Here is a 20,363-nt window from a genome sequence, read left to right on the forward strand (position 1 = left end):
CTTGTTGACTACTATCTAGCCCTTGATTCCTCTGTCCTTCCAATTTACTTTCTACGTTTATGTTTTCCAATTGCAGTTTTTCTTCCCTCCCTACTGACTCTATTCTTAGGTTCCCATCCCCCTGCCAAGCTAGTTTAAACCCCCCCCAACAGCACTAGGAAACCCTCCCGCGAGGATATTGGTCCCGTTCCCGTTGAGGTGCAACCCGTCTGGCTTGTAGAGGTCCCACCTCCCCCAGAAACAGTTCCAATTCCTCAGGAATCTAAAGCCCTCTCTCCTGCACCATCCTTCTAGCCACGCATTCATCTGCTCTGTCCTCCTATTTCTAGACTCAGGAGTGTCCTGGGAGTGTTTGATGGGATAGTGTAGAGGGAGCTTAACTCTGTATCTAACCCGTGCTGTACCTGCCCTGGGAGTGTTTGATGGGACAGTGTAGAGGGAGCTTTACTCTCTATCTAACCCGTGCTGTACCTGCCCTGGGAGTGTTTGATGGGACAGTGTAGAGGGAGCTTTACTCTGTATCTAACCCATGCTGTACCTGCCCTGGGAGTGTTTGGTGGGGCAGTGTAGAGGGAGCTTTACTCTGTACCTAACCCGTGCTGTACCTGCCCTGGGAGTGTTTGATGGGATAGTGTAGAGGGAGCTTAACTCTGTATCTAACCCCGTGCTGTACCTGCCCTGGGAGTGTTTGATGGAACAGTGTAGAGGGAGCTTTACTCTGTATCTAACCCGTGCTGTACCTGCCCTGGGAGTGTTTGATGGGACAGTGTAGAGGGAGCTTTACTCTGTATCTAACCCATGCTGTACCTGCCCTGGGAGTGTTTGATGGGACAGTGTAGAGGGAGCTTTACTCTGTATCTAACCCGTGCTGTACCTGCCCTGGGAGTGTTTGATGGGACAGTGTAGAGGGAGCTTTACTCTGTATCTAACCCGTGCTGTACCTGCCCTGGGAGTGTTTGATGGGACAGTGTAGAGGGAGCTTTACTCTGTATCTAACCCGTGCTGTACCTGCCCTGGGAGTGTTTGATGGGACAGTGTAGAGGGAGCTTTACTCTGTATCTAACCCGTGCTGTACCTGCCCTGGGAGTGTTTGTTGGGACAGTGTAGAGGGAGCTTTACTCTGTATCTAACCCGTGCTGTACCTGCCCTGGGAGTGTTTGGTGGGACATTGTAGAGGGAGCTTTACTCTGTATCTAACCCATGCTGTCCCTGCCCTGGGAGTGTTTGATGGGACAGTGTAGAGGGAGCTTTACTCTGTATCTAACCCATGCTGTCCCTGCCCTGGGAGTGTTTGATGGGACAGTGTAGAGGGAGCTTTACTCTGTATCTGACCCGTGCTGTACCTGCCCTGGGAGTGTTTGTTGGGACAGTGTAGAGGGAGCTTTACTCTGTATCTAACCCGTGCTGTACCTGCCCTGGGAGTGTTTGGTGGGACATTGTAGAGGGAGCTTTACTCTGTATCTAACCCATGCTGTACCTGCCCTGGGAGTGTTTGATGGGACAGTGTAGAGGGAGCTTTACTCTGTATCTGACCCGTGCTGTACCTGCCCTGGGAGCGTTTGATGGGACAGTGTAGAGGGAGCTTTACTCTGTATCTAACCTGTGCTGTACCTGCCCTGGGATAATACTGTGTTGCAGCACTGATTAAATTTACCTTACAAAGTACAAAATTCACTGGAAACCAATTGGCCCTGGGTTGATGTGTACAGCCTCCATCTGATCTTACCCTAAATGTTTGGCAGTTAGTGACAACTAGAGCTGTGCTCAGTGCTGCTGTCACTGTCCCGTGGTGACATGGCTGAGAGGCTGCACTGACTGCGCACCCCCAGAATCTCCAGATCCATTGACTATTGAGCACTGTATTGAGAAAGAATCTTGGCTTGGAAAAACAAAATGTAGAATCAGTTTGGGTGGAGCTAAGAAACAACAGGGGCAGAAAACGCTAGTGGCAGTTGCCTATAGGCCCCCTAACAGTGGTTGTAGTGTCGGGCAGAGTATAAATCAGGAAATTAAAGATGCATGTAACACTGGTAATACCGTGATCATGGGGGAGTTTGGGGGGAAATTTGGTTGCTTTGCGCCTCCCATTAGCGCCCTAACAGGGCGCTAACGGGGTGCAAAGCAACTAGCGCCCAGGCGCAGCGCTGCCAACACCTCCCGCTAAATTCAGCAGGAGGTTAGTGGTGGCGATAACCGTTAGCGCCCGCAGCGCTGCGCCGCCAGCGATGATGTCATCGCTGTGCGCAGTGCCCCGCTCGTGCCCCGGCCGCGATCTTTGGTAGCGCCCCCCTGACTTACAGCTGGACGCTATTTCTGATGGGGTCAGGGGGGCCTACCTGCGGCCGGGGCGGCGCTAGTTAAAGGGGTGGTGGCGGGTGGCCATTTTTGTTGCTGGCCGCCTGCCAGCACCTGCCCCCGTTGCTGTCCCTAGCCTCCTGAACCGCCTCCCCACGGGGTGCCGGCTGCTCTCCGTGAGCTCGTTTGCCAGCACTCCCGATCCCTGGTGACCCAGCTGGGCTTTAATAAGGGGAGGAAGGCCTGCTGTACCGTGGCACGTAGCGCCACACTTTTGGCTCGCAGCGCCCCAAGAGGGACGCGGGGCACTTTCCGAAAAAATCGGCCGTGGGAGCGCTACCTTTTTCGGGGCGCCCCTTTAACTTTCATATAGACTGGGCAAACCAAATTTGCAGAAATAGTGCAGAGGAAGAGTTCATGGAATGCATTCAAGATAGTTTTCTAGATCAGTATGTCAAGGAACCTACGAGGGAATTGGCTATTTTAGACCTAGTACTGTGCAATGAGACTGGGTTAATTAAGAACCTTGTAGTAAAGGAGCCTCTGGGGAGCAGTGATCATAATATGATAGAATTTTATTTTGAGTTTGAGAGTGATTTAGTTAAGTCCGATACTAGGGTCCTAAACCTGAACAAAGCAAACTACTGTACGTAGGTATGAGAGGCGAGTTGGCTAAGGTAGGTTGGGAAACTAGATTAAAATATATGACAGTAGAAAAGCAATGGCAAACATTTAAAGAAATAATTCATAACGAATATACGTTCCCTTAAGGAATCAAAACACCATGGGAAAAATGGTCCAACCGTGGCTAACAAGAGAAGTTAAAGATAGTATTAGATTAAAGGAAGAGGCTTATAATGTTGCTAAAAAGAGTAGTAAGCCTGAGGATTGGTAGGATTTTAGAAATCAGCAAAGGAGGACCAAGAAATTGATAAAGAAAGGGAAAATAAAATATGAGAGTAAACTAGCGATCTTCTACCTCAACTCCACTTTCTTGCACTATCCCCATATCCCTTGATTCCCTTAATATTCAAAAATCTATCGATCTCTGTCTTGAATATACTCAACAACTGAGCCTCCACAGCCCTCTGGGTAGAGAATTCCAAAGATTCACCGCCCTCTGAGTGAAGAAATTTCTCCTCATCTCAGTCCTAATTGAAACATACAAGACTCTGAGGGGGATTGACAGGGTAAATGCTGAGAGGTTGTTTCCTCTGGCTGGAGAGTCGAGAACTAGGGGTCACAGTCTCAGGATAAGGGGTCGGCCATTTAAGACTGAGATGAGGAAGAATTTCTTCACTCGGAGGGTTGTGAATCTATGGAATTCTCTGCCCCAGAGGGCTGTGAATGCCGAGTCTTTGAGTAAATTCAAGGCTGAGATCGACAGATTTTTGGACTCTAGGGGACTCAAGGGATTTGGAGATCGGGCGGGAAAGTGGAGTTGAGGTCGATGATCAGCCATGATCTTATTGAATGACGGAGCAGGCTCGAGGGACCGAATGGCCGACTCCTGCTCCTAATTCTTATGTTCTAAATGGCCAACCCCTTATTCTGAGACTGTGACCCCTGGTTCTAGACTCCCCAGCCAGGGGAAACATCCTCCCTGCATTCACCACCCTCTGAGTGAAGCAATTTCTCTTTATCTCAGTCCTCATTGAAACATACAAAATTCTTACAGGGCTTGACAGGGTAGATGCAGGGAGGATGTTTCCCCTGGCTGGGGAGTCTAGAACCAGGGGTCACAGTCTCAGAATAAGGGGTCGGCCATTTAGGACCGAGATGAGGAGAAATTTCTTCACTCAGAGGGCGGTGAATCTTTGGAATTCTCTACCCCAGAGGGCTGTGGAGGCTCAGTCATTGAGTATATTCAAGACAGAGATCGATAGATTTTTGGATATTAAGGGATATGGGGATATGCGGATAGTGCAGGAACGTGGAGTTGAGGCAGAAGATCAGCCATGATCTTATTGAATGGCGGAGCAGGCTCGAGGGGCCGAATGGCCGACTCCTGCTCCTAATTCTTATGTTCTTATGTTCACTGGCAGAGGTATATTCGGTGGATGAATCTCAGTACTGGAATCTGTTCATTCAGCTGACCTGCTCATTAACGATTCCTTTCTCCATTGGTGTAGGTCTTTGACGAATATCTCCATCACCTTCGGACAGGTAGGTCCTTTCACCCATGGTCATCATCTGCCCAGTATACCATCTGCTGCACCTCCAACCCCAGCACCTCCCCCGCAGCACCTCCACCCCCAGCACCTCCCCCCACAGCACCTCCACCCCCAGCACCTCCACCCCAGCACGTTCCCCGCAGCACCTCCACCCCCAGCACCTCCCCCGCAGCACCTCCCCCCGCAGCACCTCCACCCCCAGCACCTCCACCCCAGCACGTTCCCCGCAGCACCTCCACCCCCAGCACCTCCACCCCCAGCACGTTCCCCGCAGCACCTCCACCCCCAGCACCTCCCCCCGCAGCACCTCCACCCCCAGCACCTCCACCCCCAGCACCTCCACCCCAGCACGTTCCCCGCAGCACCTCCACCCCCAGCACCTCCACCCCCAGCACCTCCACCCCCAGCACCTCCACCCCAGCACGTTCCCCGCAGCACCTCCACCCCCAGCACCTCCCCCCGCAGCACCTCCCCCCGCAGCACCTCCCCCCGCAGCACCTCCCCCCGCAGCACCTCCACCCCCAGCACCTCCACCGCAGCACCTCCACCCCCAGCACCTCCACCCCCAGCACCTCCACCCCCAGCACCTCCCCCCGCAGCACCTCCACCCCAGCACGTCCCCCGCAGCACCTCCACCCCCAGCACCTCCCCCCGCAGCACCTCCACCCCAGCACCTCCCCCCAGCACCTCCACCCCCAGCACCTCCCCCCGCAGCACCTCCACCCCAGCACGTCCCCCGCAGCACCTCCACCCCCAGCACCTCCACCCCAGCACGTTCCCCGCAGCACCTCCACCCCCAGCACCTCCCCCCGCAGCACCTCCCCCCGCAGCACCTCCACCCCCAGCACCTCCACCGCAGCACCTCCACCCCCAGCACCTCCACCCCCAGCACCTCCACCCCCAGCACCTCCCCCCGCAGCACCTCCCCCCGCAGCACCTCCACCCCCAGCACCTCCACCGCAGCACCTCCACCCCCAGCACCTCCACCCCCAGCACCTCCACCCCCAACACCTCCCCCCAGCACCTCCACCCCAGCACGTCCCCCGCAGCACCTCCACCCCAGCACCTCCCCCCAGCACCTCCACCCCCGCAGCAACTCCACCCCAGCACCTCCCCCCAGCACCTCCCCCCAGCACCTCCCCCCCCAGCACCTCCCCCCCAGCACCTCCACCCCCAGCACCTCCACCCCCAGCACCTCCACCCCCAGCACCTCCACCCCCAGCACCTCCCCCCCCCAGCACCTCCCCCCCAGCACCTCCCCCCCAGCACCCTCCCACCCTCCCCCGGAACATCCCCCCAGCATCTCCACCCAGCACCTCCCCTACATCACCTACCCCCAGAATCTCCGCCCCAGCCTCGCCAGCACTTCCCTCAAAATACTTCACCCCAGCATTTCCCCCCACGCTCCTCCCTCCACAACACCTCCCCCAGTGTCTGTGACCCTCCGTGTCTGTGAACCGCCCTGTGTATCTGTGAACCCCTCTGTGTCTGTGAACCCCTCTGTGTCTGTGAACCCCCCTGTGTCTGTGAACCCCCCTGTGTCTGTGAACCCTCCATGTGTCTGTGAACCCCCCCTGTGTCTGTGACCCTCCGTGTCTGTGAACCGCCCTGTGTGTCTGTGAACCCCTCTGTGTCTGTGAACCCCTCTGTGTCTGTGAACCCCCCCTGTGTCTGAACCCTCCCATGTGTCTGTGAACCCCCCCTGTGTCTGTGAACCCCCCCGTGTCTGTGAACCCCCCCGTGTCTGTGAACCCCCCGTGTCTGTGAACCCCCCCGTGTCTGTGAACCCCCCCGTGTCTGTGAACCCCCCCGTGTCTGTGAACCCCCCCGTGTCTGTGAACCCCCCCGTGTCTGTGAACCCCCTCGTGTCTGTGAACCCCCCCGTGTCTGTGAACCCCCCGTGTCTGTGAACCCCCCCGTGTCTGTGAACCTCCCCGTGTCTGTGAACCTCCCCGTGTCTGTGAACCCCCCCGTGTCTGTCGTGTCTGTGAACCCCCCCCGTGTCTGTGAACCCCCCCCGTGTCTGTGAATCCCACCCGTGTCTGTGAACCCCCCCTGTGTCTGTGAACACCCCTGTGTCTGTGAACCCCCCTGTGTCTGTGAAACCCCCTGGCCTAGAAATTCGGTGGGCTTTGCGCCCAGTTAAGGCCCAAAGAGGGCCCCTGCGCCATTGGAGGAGTTTGCGCTGAAATTGAGCCCTGCGCAAATGGCGGCGGTAGCGCTGCGCCGGCATCGATGACGTCATCGGTGTGCGCAGTGCCCCGGTTCCGCCCCGATGCCGGCCCGACCCCCATATTTAGTTGCGGCCGCCTCCTCCGTGGCGGCCGCTACTAACATCGGGAGACCAGGGCCTTCCTGCAGCCTTAGTGGGGCGCATAAAGGTGGAGGTGCGGCTGGCCGCTTTTTCGGCGGCCGCCTGGCCACACTCCCTCCCCGGCCTCCTCCACCACCCCCCCCGCGGCATTGCCGGCTGCTTTCCGCGAGCCCGGCACTTCTCCGTGGTGCCGGGCTCATTTGCCGGCACAATCCAGCGGCGATCTCCCCCTTGCAGGCACCTCCTCCTTAAGAGAAGGAGGAGGCCTGCAGTACAGCAGCCTGCCGCACCGCATCGGGTGGCGCAGCGGCTCCTGGAGCGCTGAAATTCACTTTCAGCGCCCCAAGCGGGGGCGGGCACACCCTGGAACAGCGCCCGGTTCTGCCTTGGGGCACTAAAAGTGAATATGGGACGGGCGCAACTGGCTCCGCGGCCAGCGCAAAATTTTCGGCGCAACCGAGCTGGCGGGGCTATACCCAATTTCTAGGCCCCCGTGTCTGTGAACCCCTCCTGTGTCTGTGAACCCCCCCTGTGTCTGTGAACCCCCCCTGTGTCTGTGAACCCCCCCTGTGTCTGTGAACCTCCCCGTGTCTGTGAAACTCCCCGTGTCTGTGAACCCCCCCATGTGTCTGTGAAACCCCCCCATGTGTCTGTGAAACCCCCCATGTGTCTGTGAACCCCCCGTGCCTGTGAACCCCCCCGTGTCTGTGAACCCCCCCTGTGTCTGTGAACCCTCCCTGTGTCTGTGAACCCCCTGTGTCTGTGAACCCCCCCGTGTCTGTGAACCCCCCCTTTGTCTGTGAACCCCCTGTGTCTGTGAACCCCCCTGTGTCTGTGAACCCCCCTTTGTCTGTGAACCCTCCCTGTGTCTGTGAACCCCCTGTGTCTGTGAACCCCCCTGTGTCTGTGAACCCCCCGTGCCTGTGAACCTCCCCCTGTGTCTGTGAAACTCCCAGAGTCTGTGAACCCCCCCAGTGTCTGTGAACCCCCCCGTGTCTGTGAACCCCCCCGTGTCTGTGAACCCCCCCCGCAATGTCTGTGAACCCCCCCCCCCGTGTCTGTGAACCCCCCTGTGTCTGTGAACCCCCCTCCCCCCACAGTGTCTGGGAACCCCGTCTGTGCCTGTGAACCCCCCCTGTGTCTGGGAACCCCGTCTGTGTCTGAGAACCCTACCGTCTCTCTCTTCTTTGCCAGATTATCCGAGGGCTGAGCTCTGGAAGCCGAGTGTTTGAGTTCATGACGCTGGAACCGCAGATCCCGATAAAAGGGGGTCTCCAGATCCCATTGCACGCCCTGGTCGGACGGGTGCAGTTCCACAATGTTATGTTCAGGTCTGTAAGAACCAGATGGTTCCAACAGTCAGCATGTGCTGTGATTGGACATCGTGCCCCCGGGCTAGAGAAGGGGCGAAATCAGCCAGGGATCCTCCCTGATCGTACAGTGAGGTTAGATACAGGGTAAAGCTCCTTCTGCACTGTCCCATCAAACACTCCCAGTACAGGTACAGCACGGGTTAGATACAGAGTAAAGCTCCCTCTACACTGTCCCACTGTCCCATCAAACACTCCCCGGGGCAGGTACAGCATGGGTTAGATACAGAGTAAAGCTCCCTCTACACTGTCCCATCAAACACTCCCAGGGCAGGTACAGCATGGGTTAGATACAGAGTAAAGCTCCCTCTACACTGTCCCATCAAACACTCCCAGGGCAGATACAGCATGGGTTAGATACAGAGTAAAGCTCCCTCTACACTGTCCCATCAAACACTCCCAGGGCAGGTACAGCACGGGTTAGATACAGAGTAAAGCTCCCTCTACACTGCCCCATCAAACACTCCAGGGCAGGTACAGCACGGGTTACATACAGAGTAAAGCTCCCTCTACACTGTCCCATCAAACACTCCCAGGGCAGGTACAGCACGGGTTAGATACAGAGTAAAGCTCCCTCTACACTGTCCCATCAAACACTCCCAGGACAGGTACAGCACGGGTTAGATACAGAGTAAAGCTCCTCTACACTGTCCCATCAAACACTCCCAGGGCCGGTACAGCACGGGGTTAGATACAGAGTAAAGCTCCCTCTACACTGTCCCATCAAACACTCCCAGGGCAGGTACAGCACGGGTTACATACAGAGTAAAGCTTCCCCTACACTGTCCCATCAAACACTCCCAGGGCAGGTACAGCACGGGTTAGATACAGAGTAAAGCTTCCTCTACACTGGCCCATCAAACACTCCCAGGGCAGGTACAGCACGGGTTACATACAGAGTAAAGCTGCACTGCACTACAAGATGCACTGCAACAACTCTCCAAAGATTCTTCAGCAGCACCTCCAAACCCGCGACCTCTACCACTAGAAGGACAAGTGCAGCAGGCACATGGGAACACTATCACCTGCAAGTTCCCCTCCAGGTTACCCACCATCCAGACTTGGAAATATATCGCCGTTCCTTCATCGTCACTGAGTCAAAATCCTGGAACTCCCACCCTAACAGCACTGTGGGAGTACCTTCACCACATGGACTGCAGCGGTTCAAGAAGGCAGCTCAGCACCACCTTCTCAAGGGCAACTAGGGATGGGCAATAAATGCTGGCCTTGCCAGCGACGCCCACATCCCAGGAACGAATTTAAAAAAAGGTACAGCACGGGTTAGATACAGAGTGAAGCTCCCTCTACACTGTCCCATCAAACACCCCCAGGGCAGGTACAGCACGGGTTAGATACAGAGTAAAGCTCCCTCTACACTGTTCCATCAAACACTCCCAGGGCAGGTACAGCATGGGTTAGATACAGAGTAAAGCTCCCTCTACACTGTCCCATCAAACACTCCCAGGGCAGGTACAGCACGGGTTAGATACAGAGTAAAGCTCCCTCTACACTGTCCCATCAAACACTCCCAGGGCAGGTACAGCACGGGTTAGATACAGAGTAAAGCTCCCTCTACACTGTCCCATCAAACACTCCCAGGGCAGGTACAGCACGGGTTAGATACAGAGTAAAGCTCCCTCTACACTGTCCCATCAAACACTCCCAGGGCAGGTACAGCACGGGTTAGATACAGAGTAAAGCTCCCTCTACACCGTCCCATCAAACACTCATGGCATAGGAATACAGGAGCATAGGAACAGGAGGAGGCCACTGAGCCCCTTGATCCTGTTCCACCATTCAATGAGATCATAGCTGATCTGCGACCCATCTCCATATACCCGCCTTTGGCCCATATCCCTTAATACCTTTGCTTAACAGAAAGCTATCAATCTCCGATTTAAAATTAACAATTGATCTAGCATCAATTGCCGTTTATGGAAGAGAGTTCCAAACTTCTACCACCCTTTGTGTGTAGAAGTGTTTCCTAATTTCACTCCTGAAAGGTCTGGCTCTAATTTTTAGACTCTGCCCCCTAGTCCCAGAATCCCCAACCAGCGGAAATAGTTTCTCTCTATCTACCCTGTCAGTTCCCCTTAATATCCTGAAAACTTGGATCAGATCACCCCTTAACCTTCTAAATTCTAGGGAATACAACCCTAATCTCTCCTCATAACTTAATCCTTGGTATCATTTTGGTAAAACTATGCTGGACTCCCTCCAAGGCCAATATATCCTTCCTAAGCTGTGGTGCCCAGAACTGCTCACAGTGCTCCAGGTGTGGTCTAACCAGGGTTTTGTACAGCTGTAGCATAACTTCTACCCCCTTGTATTCTAGTCCTCGAGATATAAAGGCCAGCATTCCATTAGCCTTTTTGATTATTTTCTGTACCTGTTCATGACATTTTAATGATCTATGTACCTGGACCCCCCCCCCCCCCCCAAGTCTCTTTGGACCTCCACTGTTTTTAGCTTTTCACCATTTAGAAAGTGCCCTGTTCTATCCTTATTAGGTCCAAAGTGGATGACCTCACATTTGCCTACATTGAAATCCGTTTGCCACAGTTTTGCTCATTCACTTAACTTGTCGATATCCTATGTCATTTTATGCTTCCGTCTACACAGCCTTCAATTCCACCTATCTTTGTGTCATCGGCAAATTTGGATATGTGACTTTCTATGCCATCATCTAAGTCGTTAATAAATACTGTGAATAGTTGAGGCACAGATCCTGCGGGACACCACTAGTCACCTCCTGCCAATTTGAGTACCTGCCCATTATCCCTACTCTCTGTCTCCTGCCGCTCAGCCAATTTCCTAACCAGGTCAATAATTTGCCTTCAATTCCATGATTCTAACTTAGCTAACAGTCTCTTATGTGGGACTTTCAAATGCCTTCTGCAAGTCCATATAAATAACATCCATAGACATTCCCCTGTCCACCACTTTAGTCACCTCCTCAAAAAATTCATCAGGTTTGTCAGGCATGACCTACCTTTCACAAATCCATGCTGGTTCGCTCTGATCAACTGAAAATTTTTGAGGTATTCAGTCACCCTATCCTTAATTATAGACTAGCAATTTCCCGACAACAGATGTTAGTCTAACTGGTCTATAATTCCCTGGTTTCCCTCTGTCGCCATTTTTAAATAGCGGAGTGACATGCGCAATTTTCCAATCTAAAGGAACAGTTACTGAATAAGGAGAACTTTGGAAGATTATAGTTAGGGTATCCGCAATGTGCTCACCTACTTCCTTTAAATCCCTGGGATGGAAACCATCTGGCCCTGGGGATTTGTCACTCTTTAGTGCCATTATTTTCTTCATTACTGTTATTTTACTTACATTAATTTTATTGAGTCCCTGTCCCTGATCGAGTTTCCTTGGGATTTCTGGCATGCTATCCTCTTCCTCTACTGTAAATACTGACGCAAAGTAATTATTCAACACCTCTGCTATTTCCTTATTATCATTGATAATATCACCACTTTCCATTTTTAAGGGGCCAACATTACTCCTGACTACCCTCTTTTTCCTAATATAATTGTAAAAAAAATTTGTGTTGATTTTGATATCGTTTGCAAGTTTCCTTTCATACTCCCTTTTTGGAGCTTACTGTCTGTTTTCTGACCCTTTGCTGGTCTTTGTATCTTTCCCATTCACCAGGATCTGTGTTTTTTTTTGCATTTTTGTATGCTTTTTCTTTTAGTTTTATGCTGTCCGTTACCTCTTTTGTTGTCCATGGCTGTTTTTTTGGCAAGTAGACCTCTTGCCCCTCAGGGGAATAAACTGGTTCTGTATCACCTTAAATTCTTTTTTGTACATCTCCCACTGATCTCCTGTCGTTTTACCCTTAACAGTTTTGCCCAGTTTACTGTGGACCATCTCTGCCTCATCCCTTTGAAGCCGGCCTTACCTAAATCTGGAATCTTAGGAGCTGTTTCACATTCCTCCCTTTCAAACACTACGTTGAACTCGATCATGTTATGATCGCTATTGGATAAATGTTCACAGTTAGGCTGTTAACTAAATCTGGCTCATTACTCCTTACTAAATCTAATATGGCTTGGCTCTAGGACATATTGTTGTAGAAAACTATCCAAGACACACTCAAGAAATTCATTACCTTTCTGACAGGTGCTAGTCTGCTTATCCCAATCTATATGAAAGCTAAAATCCCCCATTAAAACCACGTTGCCTTTGCTTCACACTTGTCTAATCTTAAAACCTCTCTACCTTTGCTACACGCTTGTCTAATCTTAAAACCTCTCTACCTTTGCTACACGCTTGTCTAATCTTAAAACCTCTCTACCTTTGCTTCACACTTGCCTAATCTTAAAACCTCTCTACCTTTGCTACACGCTTGTCTAATCTTAAAACCTCTCTACCTTTGCTTCACACTTGTCTAATCTTAAAACCTCTCTACCTTTGCTACATGCTTGTCTAATCTTAAAACCTCTCTACCTTTGCTTCACACTTGTCTAATCTTAAAACCTCTCTACCTTTGCTACACGCTTGTCTAATCTTAAAACCTCTGTACCTTTGCTACACGCTTGTCTAATCTAAGGCAGGTACAGGATCTCCCAGCATCAGAAGAGCTGGCCCCTTCTCCAGTGACATTTTTCATTTCCTTATCCAGCCGCCTCGTGTCATCTCAGAATACCAGTTTGTACCACATTAGGGGCAAATTTTTTATAATTTTTTTCAGGGATGTGGGCGTCGCTGGCAAGGCTGGCATTTGTTGCCCATCCCTAGTTACCCTTGAGAATGTGATGCACCTACTTCTTGAACCACTACAGTCCGTGTGGCAAAGGTGCTCTCATAGTGCTGTTAGGGAGGGAGGTCCAGGATTTTGACCCAGCGACTATGAAGGAACGGTAATATATTTCCAAGTCAGGATGGTGTGTGACTTGGAGGGGAACTTGGAGGTGGTGGTGTTCCCATGAGCCTGCTGCCCCTTGTCCTTCTAGGTGGTGGAAGTCACGGGTTTGGGAGATGCTGCCGAAGAAGCCTTGGCGAGTTGCTGCAGTGCATCTTGTAGATGGTACACACTGCAGACACGGTGGAGGGAGTGAATGTTGAAGGTGGTGGATGGGGTGCTGATCAAGCTGACTGCTTTGCCCTGAATGGTGTCGAGCTTCTAGAGTATTGTTACAGCTGCACCCTTCCAGGCAAGTAAAGCGTATTCCATCACACTCCAGACCTTTGCCTTGTAGGTGGTGGTGAGGCTTTGAGGAGTCAGGAGGTGAGTCACTCACTGTAGAATACCCAGCCTCTGACCTACTCTAGTAGCCACGAGCACATATATGGCTGTTCCAGTTGAGTTTCTGGTCAATGGTGACTCCCATGATGTTGATGGTGGGGGATTTGGCAATGGTAATGCCATTGGATGTCAAGGGGCGGTGGTTAGATCTATTTTGTTGCTGATGGTCATTGCCTGACACTTGTGTGGCGCGAATATTACTTGTCACTGTTCAGCCCAAGCCTGGATGTTGCCCAGGTCTTTTAGCAAGCGGGCATGGACTGCTTCATTACCTGAGGAGTTGCGAATGGAGCTGAACACTGTGCAAACATCATCGAGCAGCCCTACTTCTGACCTTGCAATGGAGGGAAGGTCATTGATGAAGCAGCCAATTTGTGCATAGCGAGGTCCTACAAACAGCAATGAGGTGAATGACGATAATCTGTTTTTGAGGAATAAATTTTGGCCAGGGAGAAAACTCATGCTCTTCTTCGAAATGGTTCTATGCAATCTTTTATGTTTATCTGAGAGGGCAGACGAGGCCTCAGTATTGCACAGGGAGTGTCAGTCTGGATTATGGGCTCAAGTCTCTGGAGTGGGATTCGAACCCAAATCTTCTGACTCAGAGGCAAGTATGCCAACTGAGCCACAAATGATACTGACAAAGCCTCTTTGTAAAAGAAATCAAACTGTTTCTCTTCTGCCCTTAGCTATCCCACAAGACCTGGTCACGTGGTGCTGCACAACTTCAATCTCACCCTGCCTGCCTCCAAGATGGTGGCCATTGTGGGACAATCCGGGACAGGTGAGGATAGTTTGAAGGGTCTTTGATATTGATGTCTATGAGACCCACCTCCTGCTCCCTCGACCCTATTCCCACCAAATTGCTGTCCATCCAACTTCTGTTTTTGGCCCCCATATTAACTGATATTGTTAAAGGTTCCCTCTCCTTAGGTGCTGCCCATCCCCTTCAAATCTGCTGTCATTACCCCTCTGCTCAAAAAACCCACACTTGACATCTCTGTCTTTGCAAACTACCGCCAAACTCCCTTTTCTCTCCAAAGTCCTTGAATGTGTTGTTGCCTCCCAAATCCGTGCCCATCTTTCCCTCAATTCTTTGTCTCCCAATGCCTCTTCTCCACATCCAGCTGGATGGGACTGCCCTCGCCTGGTTCCATTCTTATCTATCCAGTCGTAGCCAGAGAATCACCTGCAACGGTTTCTCTTCCCTTTCCCGCATCGTTACCTCTGATGTCCCACAAGGATCTTGATACACTATCAATAACTCAAAAGACTGAGATTAAGCGAGTAACTAACAGGCTTTTATTAACAAGAGAATGAAGGTGTGCCTCGAGTGGTCGACCGGTCCAGAATACAGAGGGACTGTGGAGCAGTCACCTTTATACCTGGACTCGTGGGAGGAGTCAGCCGAGACATGTACAGGCATGTACACAGTGGAATACAAACAGTGGTTTACCACATTCACCCCTTGTTTAAAAATGAGTCCGGCGGGGTGAAGTGTATTAAAAGTTAGTGTATTGGAGTCTCTCCGGAGGTCTTGTCTGCCGCTGTGATCGACGTGGCGACGGCAGGGGTAGTGAAGCTTCCGGCGTCGAGTCCCGCGTAGGCTGGGGCACTGGTGTGTAGTCCTCGTAGGTGTCGAGCGGGTCGCAGGGCCCAGGCCCGCCGTCTGCTGGGGCTGGATATCGGGTCGTGGGGCGGGGGTGGTAGTGGGTAGTGGGTTACTGCGGCCCCCGAGGGTGCGAGATCTCGTATGGAGACTGTGTCCTCCCGCCCGTCCGGGTACGCAATGTAAGCATACTGGGGGTTGGCGTGGAGGAGGTCGACCCTCTCGACCAGGGGGTCCGTTTTATGGGTCCTCACGTGTCTTCTCAGTAGGACCGGCCCTGGGGACGTCAGCCATGGCGGTAGCGATGTCCCCGATGTGGACTTCCTTGGGAAGACAAACATTTTCTCATGAGGGGTGGCGTTAGTGGCAGTGCAGAGCAGTGACCGAATAGAGTGGAGCGCATCGGGGAGCACATCCTGCCAGCGGGAGGTCGGAAGGCCCCTAGACTTTAAGGCTAGCAGGGCGGCCTTCCAAACTGTCGCATTCTCTCTTTCCACCTGTCCGTTCCCCCGGGGGTTGTAACTGGTGGTCCTGCTTGTGGCAATACCCCTAGCGAGCAGGTACTGACGGAGTTCATCGCTCATAAACGATGAGCCCCGGTCGCTATGGATATAGCTGGGGAAACCGAACAGGGTGAAGAGGTCGTTCAGACATTTAATGACCGTGGCACTGGTCATGTCCGGGCAGGGGATGGCGAACGGGAAACGGGAGTACTCATCAATAATGTTGCGGAAGTACACATTACGGTCGGCGGAGGGGAGAGGCCCTTTAAAATCAACGCTCAGGCACTCGAAGGGGCGAGTGGCTTTTATCAGGTGAGCCCTGTCTGGTCTATAAAAGTGCGGTTTGCACTCAGCGCAGACTTGGCAGTTCCTGGTCATGGTCCTGACCTCCTCATGGTCATGGTCCTAAGGCAGGTTGCGGACCTTGATGAAGTGGAAGAACCTGGTGACCCCCGGGTGGCAGAGGTCATTGTGGAGGGTCCGCAGTCTATCGATCTGCGCGCTGGCGCAGGTGCCACGCGATAGAGCATCCGGGGGTTCATTGAGCTTCCCGGGCCGGTACAAGATCTCGTAATTGTAGGTGGAAAGTTCGATTCTGCACCTCAAGATCTTGTCGTTTTTGATTTTGCCCCTCTGCTTGTTGTTAAACATAAAAGCAACTGAACGCTGGTCAGTGAGCAGGGTAAATCGTTTTCCGGCCAGGTAGTGCCTCCAATGACGCACAGCCTCCACAATAGCCTGGGCCTCCTTCTCAACGGCAGAGTGCCTGGTCTCCGGGCCCTGGAGGGTTCGTGAAAAGAAGGCCACGGGTCTCCCCGCCTGATTGAGGGTAGCGGCCAGGGCAAAGTCGGACGCGTCGCTTTCCACCTGGAAGGGGATGGATTCGTCCACTGCGTGCATGGTGGCTTTGGCAATGTCTTCCTTGATACGGTGGAAGGCTAAGCGGGCCTCTGCCGTCACGGGAAAAGAGGTGGACTTGATCAGCGGACGGGTCTTGTCCGCATAGTAGGGGACCCACTGGGCGTAATAAGAGAAAAACCCTAGGCACCTCTTCAGGGCCTTGAGGCAGTGGGAGTTCCATAAGGGGACGCATCCGGTCGGGGTCGGGACCGATGACTCCGTGTTCCACAACACAGCCAAGGATGGCGAGGCGGGTTGTGCGGAATATGCACTTCTCCTTGTTATACGTCAGGTTGAGGAGTTTGGCGGTGCAGAGGAATTTTTCGAGGTTTGCGTCATGGTCCTGCAAGTCATGGCCACAGATGGTCACATTGTCCAGATATGGGAAAGTGGCCTGCAACGCATTTTGATCGACCATCCGGTCCATCTCCCTTTGGAAGACGGAGACCCCGTTGGTGACGCCAAAGGGAACCCTAAGGAAGTGATAGAGGCGGCCGTTTGCCTCAAAGGCAGTATACTAGCGGTCCTCAGGGCGGATAGGGAGCTGGTGGTACGCTGATTTCAGGTCAATGGTCGAGAAGACGCGGTACTGCGCGATCTGGTTGACCATATCAGCTATACGGGGGAGTGGGTAAGCGTCCAGCAGGGTGTAGCGGTTTATTGTCTGGCTGTAGTCGATGACCAGGCGCTGCTTCTCGCCGGTCTTAACGACCACAACCTGGGCTCGCCAGGGGCTGGTGCTGCCCTCAATAATCCCCTCCTTCAGGAGCCGCTCCACTTCGGTTCTAATGAAAACCCTGTCCCCGGCACTGTATCGCCTGCTCTTTGTGGTGATGGGCTTACAGTCGGGGGTGAGGTTAGCAAACAGTTGGGGGGGGGGTGACTCTGAGTGTGGAGAGGTTGCACCTGGTGCGCGGCGGGCAATTTGGAAGCTGCTGGCTGCGGACTGTGAGTGGGGGGAGGGGTCCACCGTACGCCATCGTAACACTTTTAAGGTGGCACTGAAAATCTAACCCCAGTAGAACGGCAGCGCAGAGGTGGGGCAGGACCAGAAGTTTAAAATTATCGTACACAGTCCCGTCTACTACGAGTGTCACCACGCAGTAGCCGCCAATGTCCGCCGACTGGGACTCAGAGGCCATAGAAATCCGCTGGTGCGCAGGCAGGACTGGGAGAGAGCAACGCCGCACCGTGTTGGGGTGGATGAAGCTCTCCGTGCTCCCAGAGTCAAAAAGGCAGATTGTTTCGTGACCATTTACCTTAATGTCCATTGTGGACCGGGCCAGCTGGTGCGGTCTCGCTTGGTCCAGCGTAACGGAGGCCAGCGTAGGGGTCGGTGTGTCGCTGCGGGTATCAGATGAGGCGGTGTTGGGGGCCTGCTGCGTCCCGGCTGTCGTCCAAGATGGCAGCGTCCATGATCCCCATGTGGCTGGAGGCGTCCAAAATGGCTGCTGTTCCGGTGGTTCGCACATGGCTGGGGAGGCCCAAGATGGCGGCCCGCACGGCCCACACGCGGCGCTGCTGGGGTTCGGGGTGGCTTTGGCCCTGCAGACGCTGGCGTAGTGTCTTCCTGCAGCCCGAGCAGATCGCATTTTTCGCCGGGCAGCGCGCTCTGGGGTGTTTGGCCTGGCCACAGAAGTAGCATTTCTGGCCTTGGGGCACTGCTGTCTGGCCTTGGGACACTGCTGCGGTAGTTGGGCCGTTGCTGGGATGTGGCTGGGGTGGCACGGCGCTATGAGACGGTCCTACCGTGTCCCAGGCTGTCGTTCCCCGCGGCGTCCACGGTGCAGAGGAGTAGGCGTCCATGCCCCGGTAGGCTGCGTCCAATGATAGTGCGAGTTCAGAGGCCTTGTTGAGATCGAGGTCACTCTGCTCCAACAGTCGCTGTCGGGTGTAATTGGACCTGTGGCCCGCTACAAAAGCGTCCCGGATAAGTTCCTCTGTGTACACGGCGGCCTTTACATCCTTACAACCACAGGCCCGGCCAAGCACAGACAGTGCCTGAAGGTATTCCTCGGTCGATTCCCCAGGTTGTTGTTTACGACTCCCCTGGAGGTGCCTAGCGTACACCTCGTTCACTGGGCGCGTGTACTGGTCCTTGAGGAGCTTGATAGCATCCGCGTACGAGGTCGCGTCCTGGATGACCGAGTACACTCGGCGGTTCACTTTGGAGGTCAGGACATCCAGTATGTCCTCGTCCGATTTGACCGTTTCAGCGGAGGCGATCAGGAATTTTTCAAAACACCTAAGCCAGTGAGTAAACTTGGTGGATGAGTCCGCCTCCCGATGATCTAAGTCCAGGCATGCTGGTGTGAGGATCTTCTCCATTATAAAATCTTGTTAATAAAATTGATGCGCTATCAATAACTCAAAAGACTGAGATTAAGCGAGTAACTAACAGGCTTTTATTAACAAGAGAATGAAGGCGTGCCTCGAGTGGTCGACCGGTCCAGAATACAGAGGGACTGTGGAGCAGTCACCTTTATACCTGGACTCGTGGGAGGAGTCAGCCGAGACATGTACAGGCATGTACACTGGAATACAAACAGTGGTTTACCACAGATCTATCCTTGGCCCCCTCCTATTTCTCATCTACATGCTGCCCTCGCTGACATCATCCAAAAACGCAATGTCAGGCTCACATGTATGCTGACGACACCCAGCTCTACCTCACCACCACCCACCACCGCTCAACCGCTCCACTGTCTCTGATTTATCACATTGCTTGTCCGACATCCAGTGTTGGATGAGCAGAAATTTCCTCCAAATATTGTGAAAACCAAAGCCATTGTCTTCGGTCCCTGCGATAAACTCCGTTCCCTAGCCACCGACTCCATCTCTCTCTCTGGCAACTGTCTTAGGCTGAACCAGACTGTTCGCAACCTTGGTGTCCTGTTTGATTCTGAGATGAGCTTCTGACGACATAGCTGCTCCATCACCAAGACTGCCATCCACCTTCGTAACATCGCCCGACTCCGCCGCTGCCTCAGCGCATCTGCAGCTGAAATCTTTATCCATGCCTTTGTTACTCTAGACTCGACTATTCCAAAGCTCTCCTGGCTGGCCACCCATCTTCCACCCTCCATAAACTTGAGGTCATCCAACACTCTGCTGCCCGTATTCTAACTAGCACCCAGTCCCGCTCACCCATCAGCCCTGTGCTCGTTGACCTATATTGGCTCCCAGTCCAGCAACGCCTTGATTTTAAAATTCTCATCCTTGTTTTCAAATCTCTCCATGGCCTCACCCCTCCCAATCTCTGTAATCTCCTCCAGCCCTACAACCCTCTGAGATCTCGGCAATCCTCCAAATCTGGCCTCTTGCGCAGCCCCTATTTTCTTCGCTCCATCATTGACGGCAGTGCCTTCAGCTGTCTCGGCCCTAAGCTCTGGAAATCCCTCCCTAAACCACTCCGCCTCTCTACCTCTTTCTCCTCATTTAAGATTCTCCTTAAAACCTACCTCTTTGACTAAGCTTTTGGTCACCTATCCTTATGTGGCTCGATGTCAAATTTTGTTGATAATCACTCCTGTGAAATGCCTTGGGATGTTTTACTATGTGCAAGATGCTATATATATACAAGTTGATGTTGATATATGTGGGACAGGTGAAGGCAGTTTGATGAGTCTGATAGCGATATTTATGGGTCAGTGTGGGACATTTTGAGAGATCTCTGATAGCGATATTTATGGGTCAGTGTGGGACATTTTGAGAGATCTCTGATAGCGATATTTATGGGTCAGTGTGGGACATTTTGAGAGATCTCTGATAGCGATATTTATGGGTCAGTGTGGGACATTTTGAGAGATCTCTGATAGCGATATTTATGGGTCAGTGTGGGACATTTTGAGAGATCTCTGATAGCGATATTTATGGGTCAGTGTGGGACATTTTGAGAGATCTCTGATAGCGATATTTATGGGTCAGTGTGGGACATT

At 52.9% G+C, this 20,363-nt stretch overlaps 1 protein-coding gene across 1 annotated transcript in view; it reads left to right on the forward strand.

Annotated features, from left to right (window-relative positions):
- abcb8 (ATP-binding cassette, sub-family B (MDR/TAP), member 8) overlaps positions 1-20,363 on the forward strand; it is a 126,109-nt gene that overhangs the window by 86,306 nt on the left and 19,440 nt on the right. The window contains exons 10-12 of the mRNA XM_085992192.1: positions 4,428-4,461; positions 7,978-8,114; positions 14,103-14,197. Of these exons, the coding sequence (XP_085848318.1) occupies positions 4,428-4,461; positions 7,978-8,114; positions 14,103-14,197 (266 nt within the window). The remainder of the gene's footprint in view (positions 1-4,427; positions 4,462-7,977; positions 8,115-14,102; positions 14,198-20,363) is intronic.

The sequence above is a fragment of the Somniosus microcephalus genome, chromosome 7, assembly GCF_052327205.1.
Source record: "Somniosus microcephalus isolate GS21.2 chromosome 7, FLI_Smic_1.0, whole genome shotgun sequence".
NCBI classification, from domain to species: domain Eukaryota; kingdom Metazoa; phylum Chordata; class Chondrichthyes; order Squaliformes; family Somniosidae; genus Somniosus; species Somniosus microcephalus.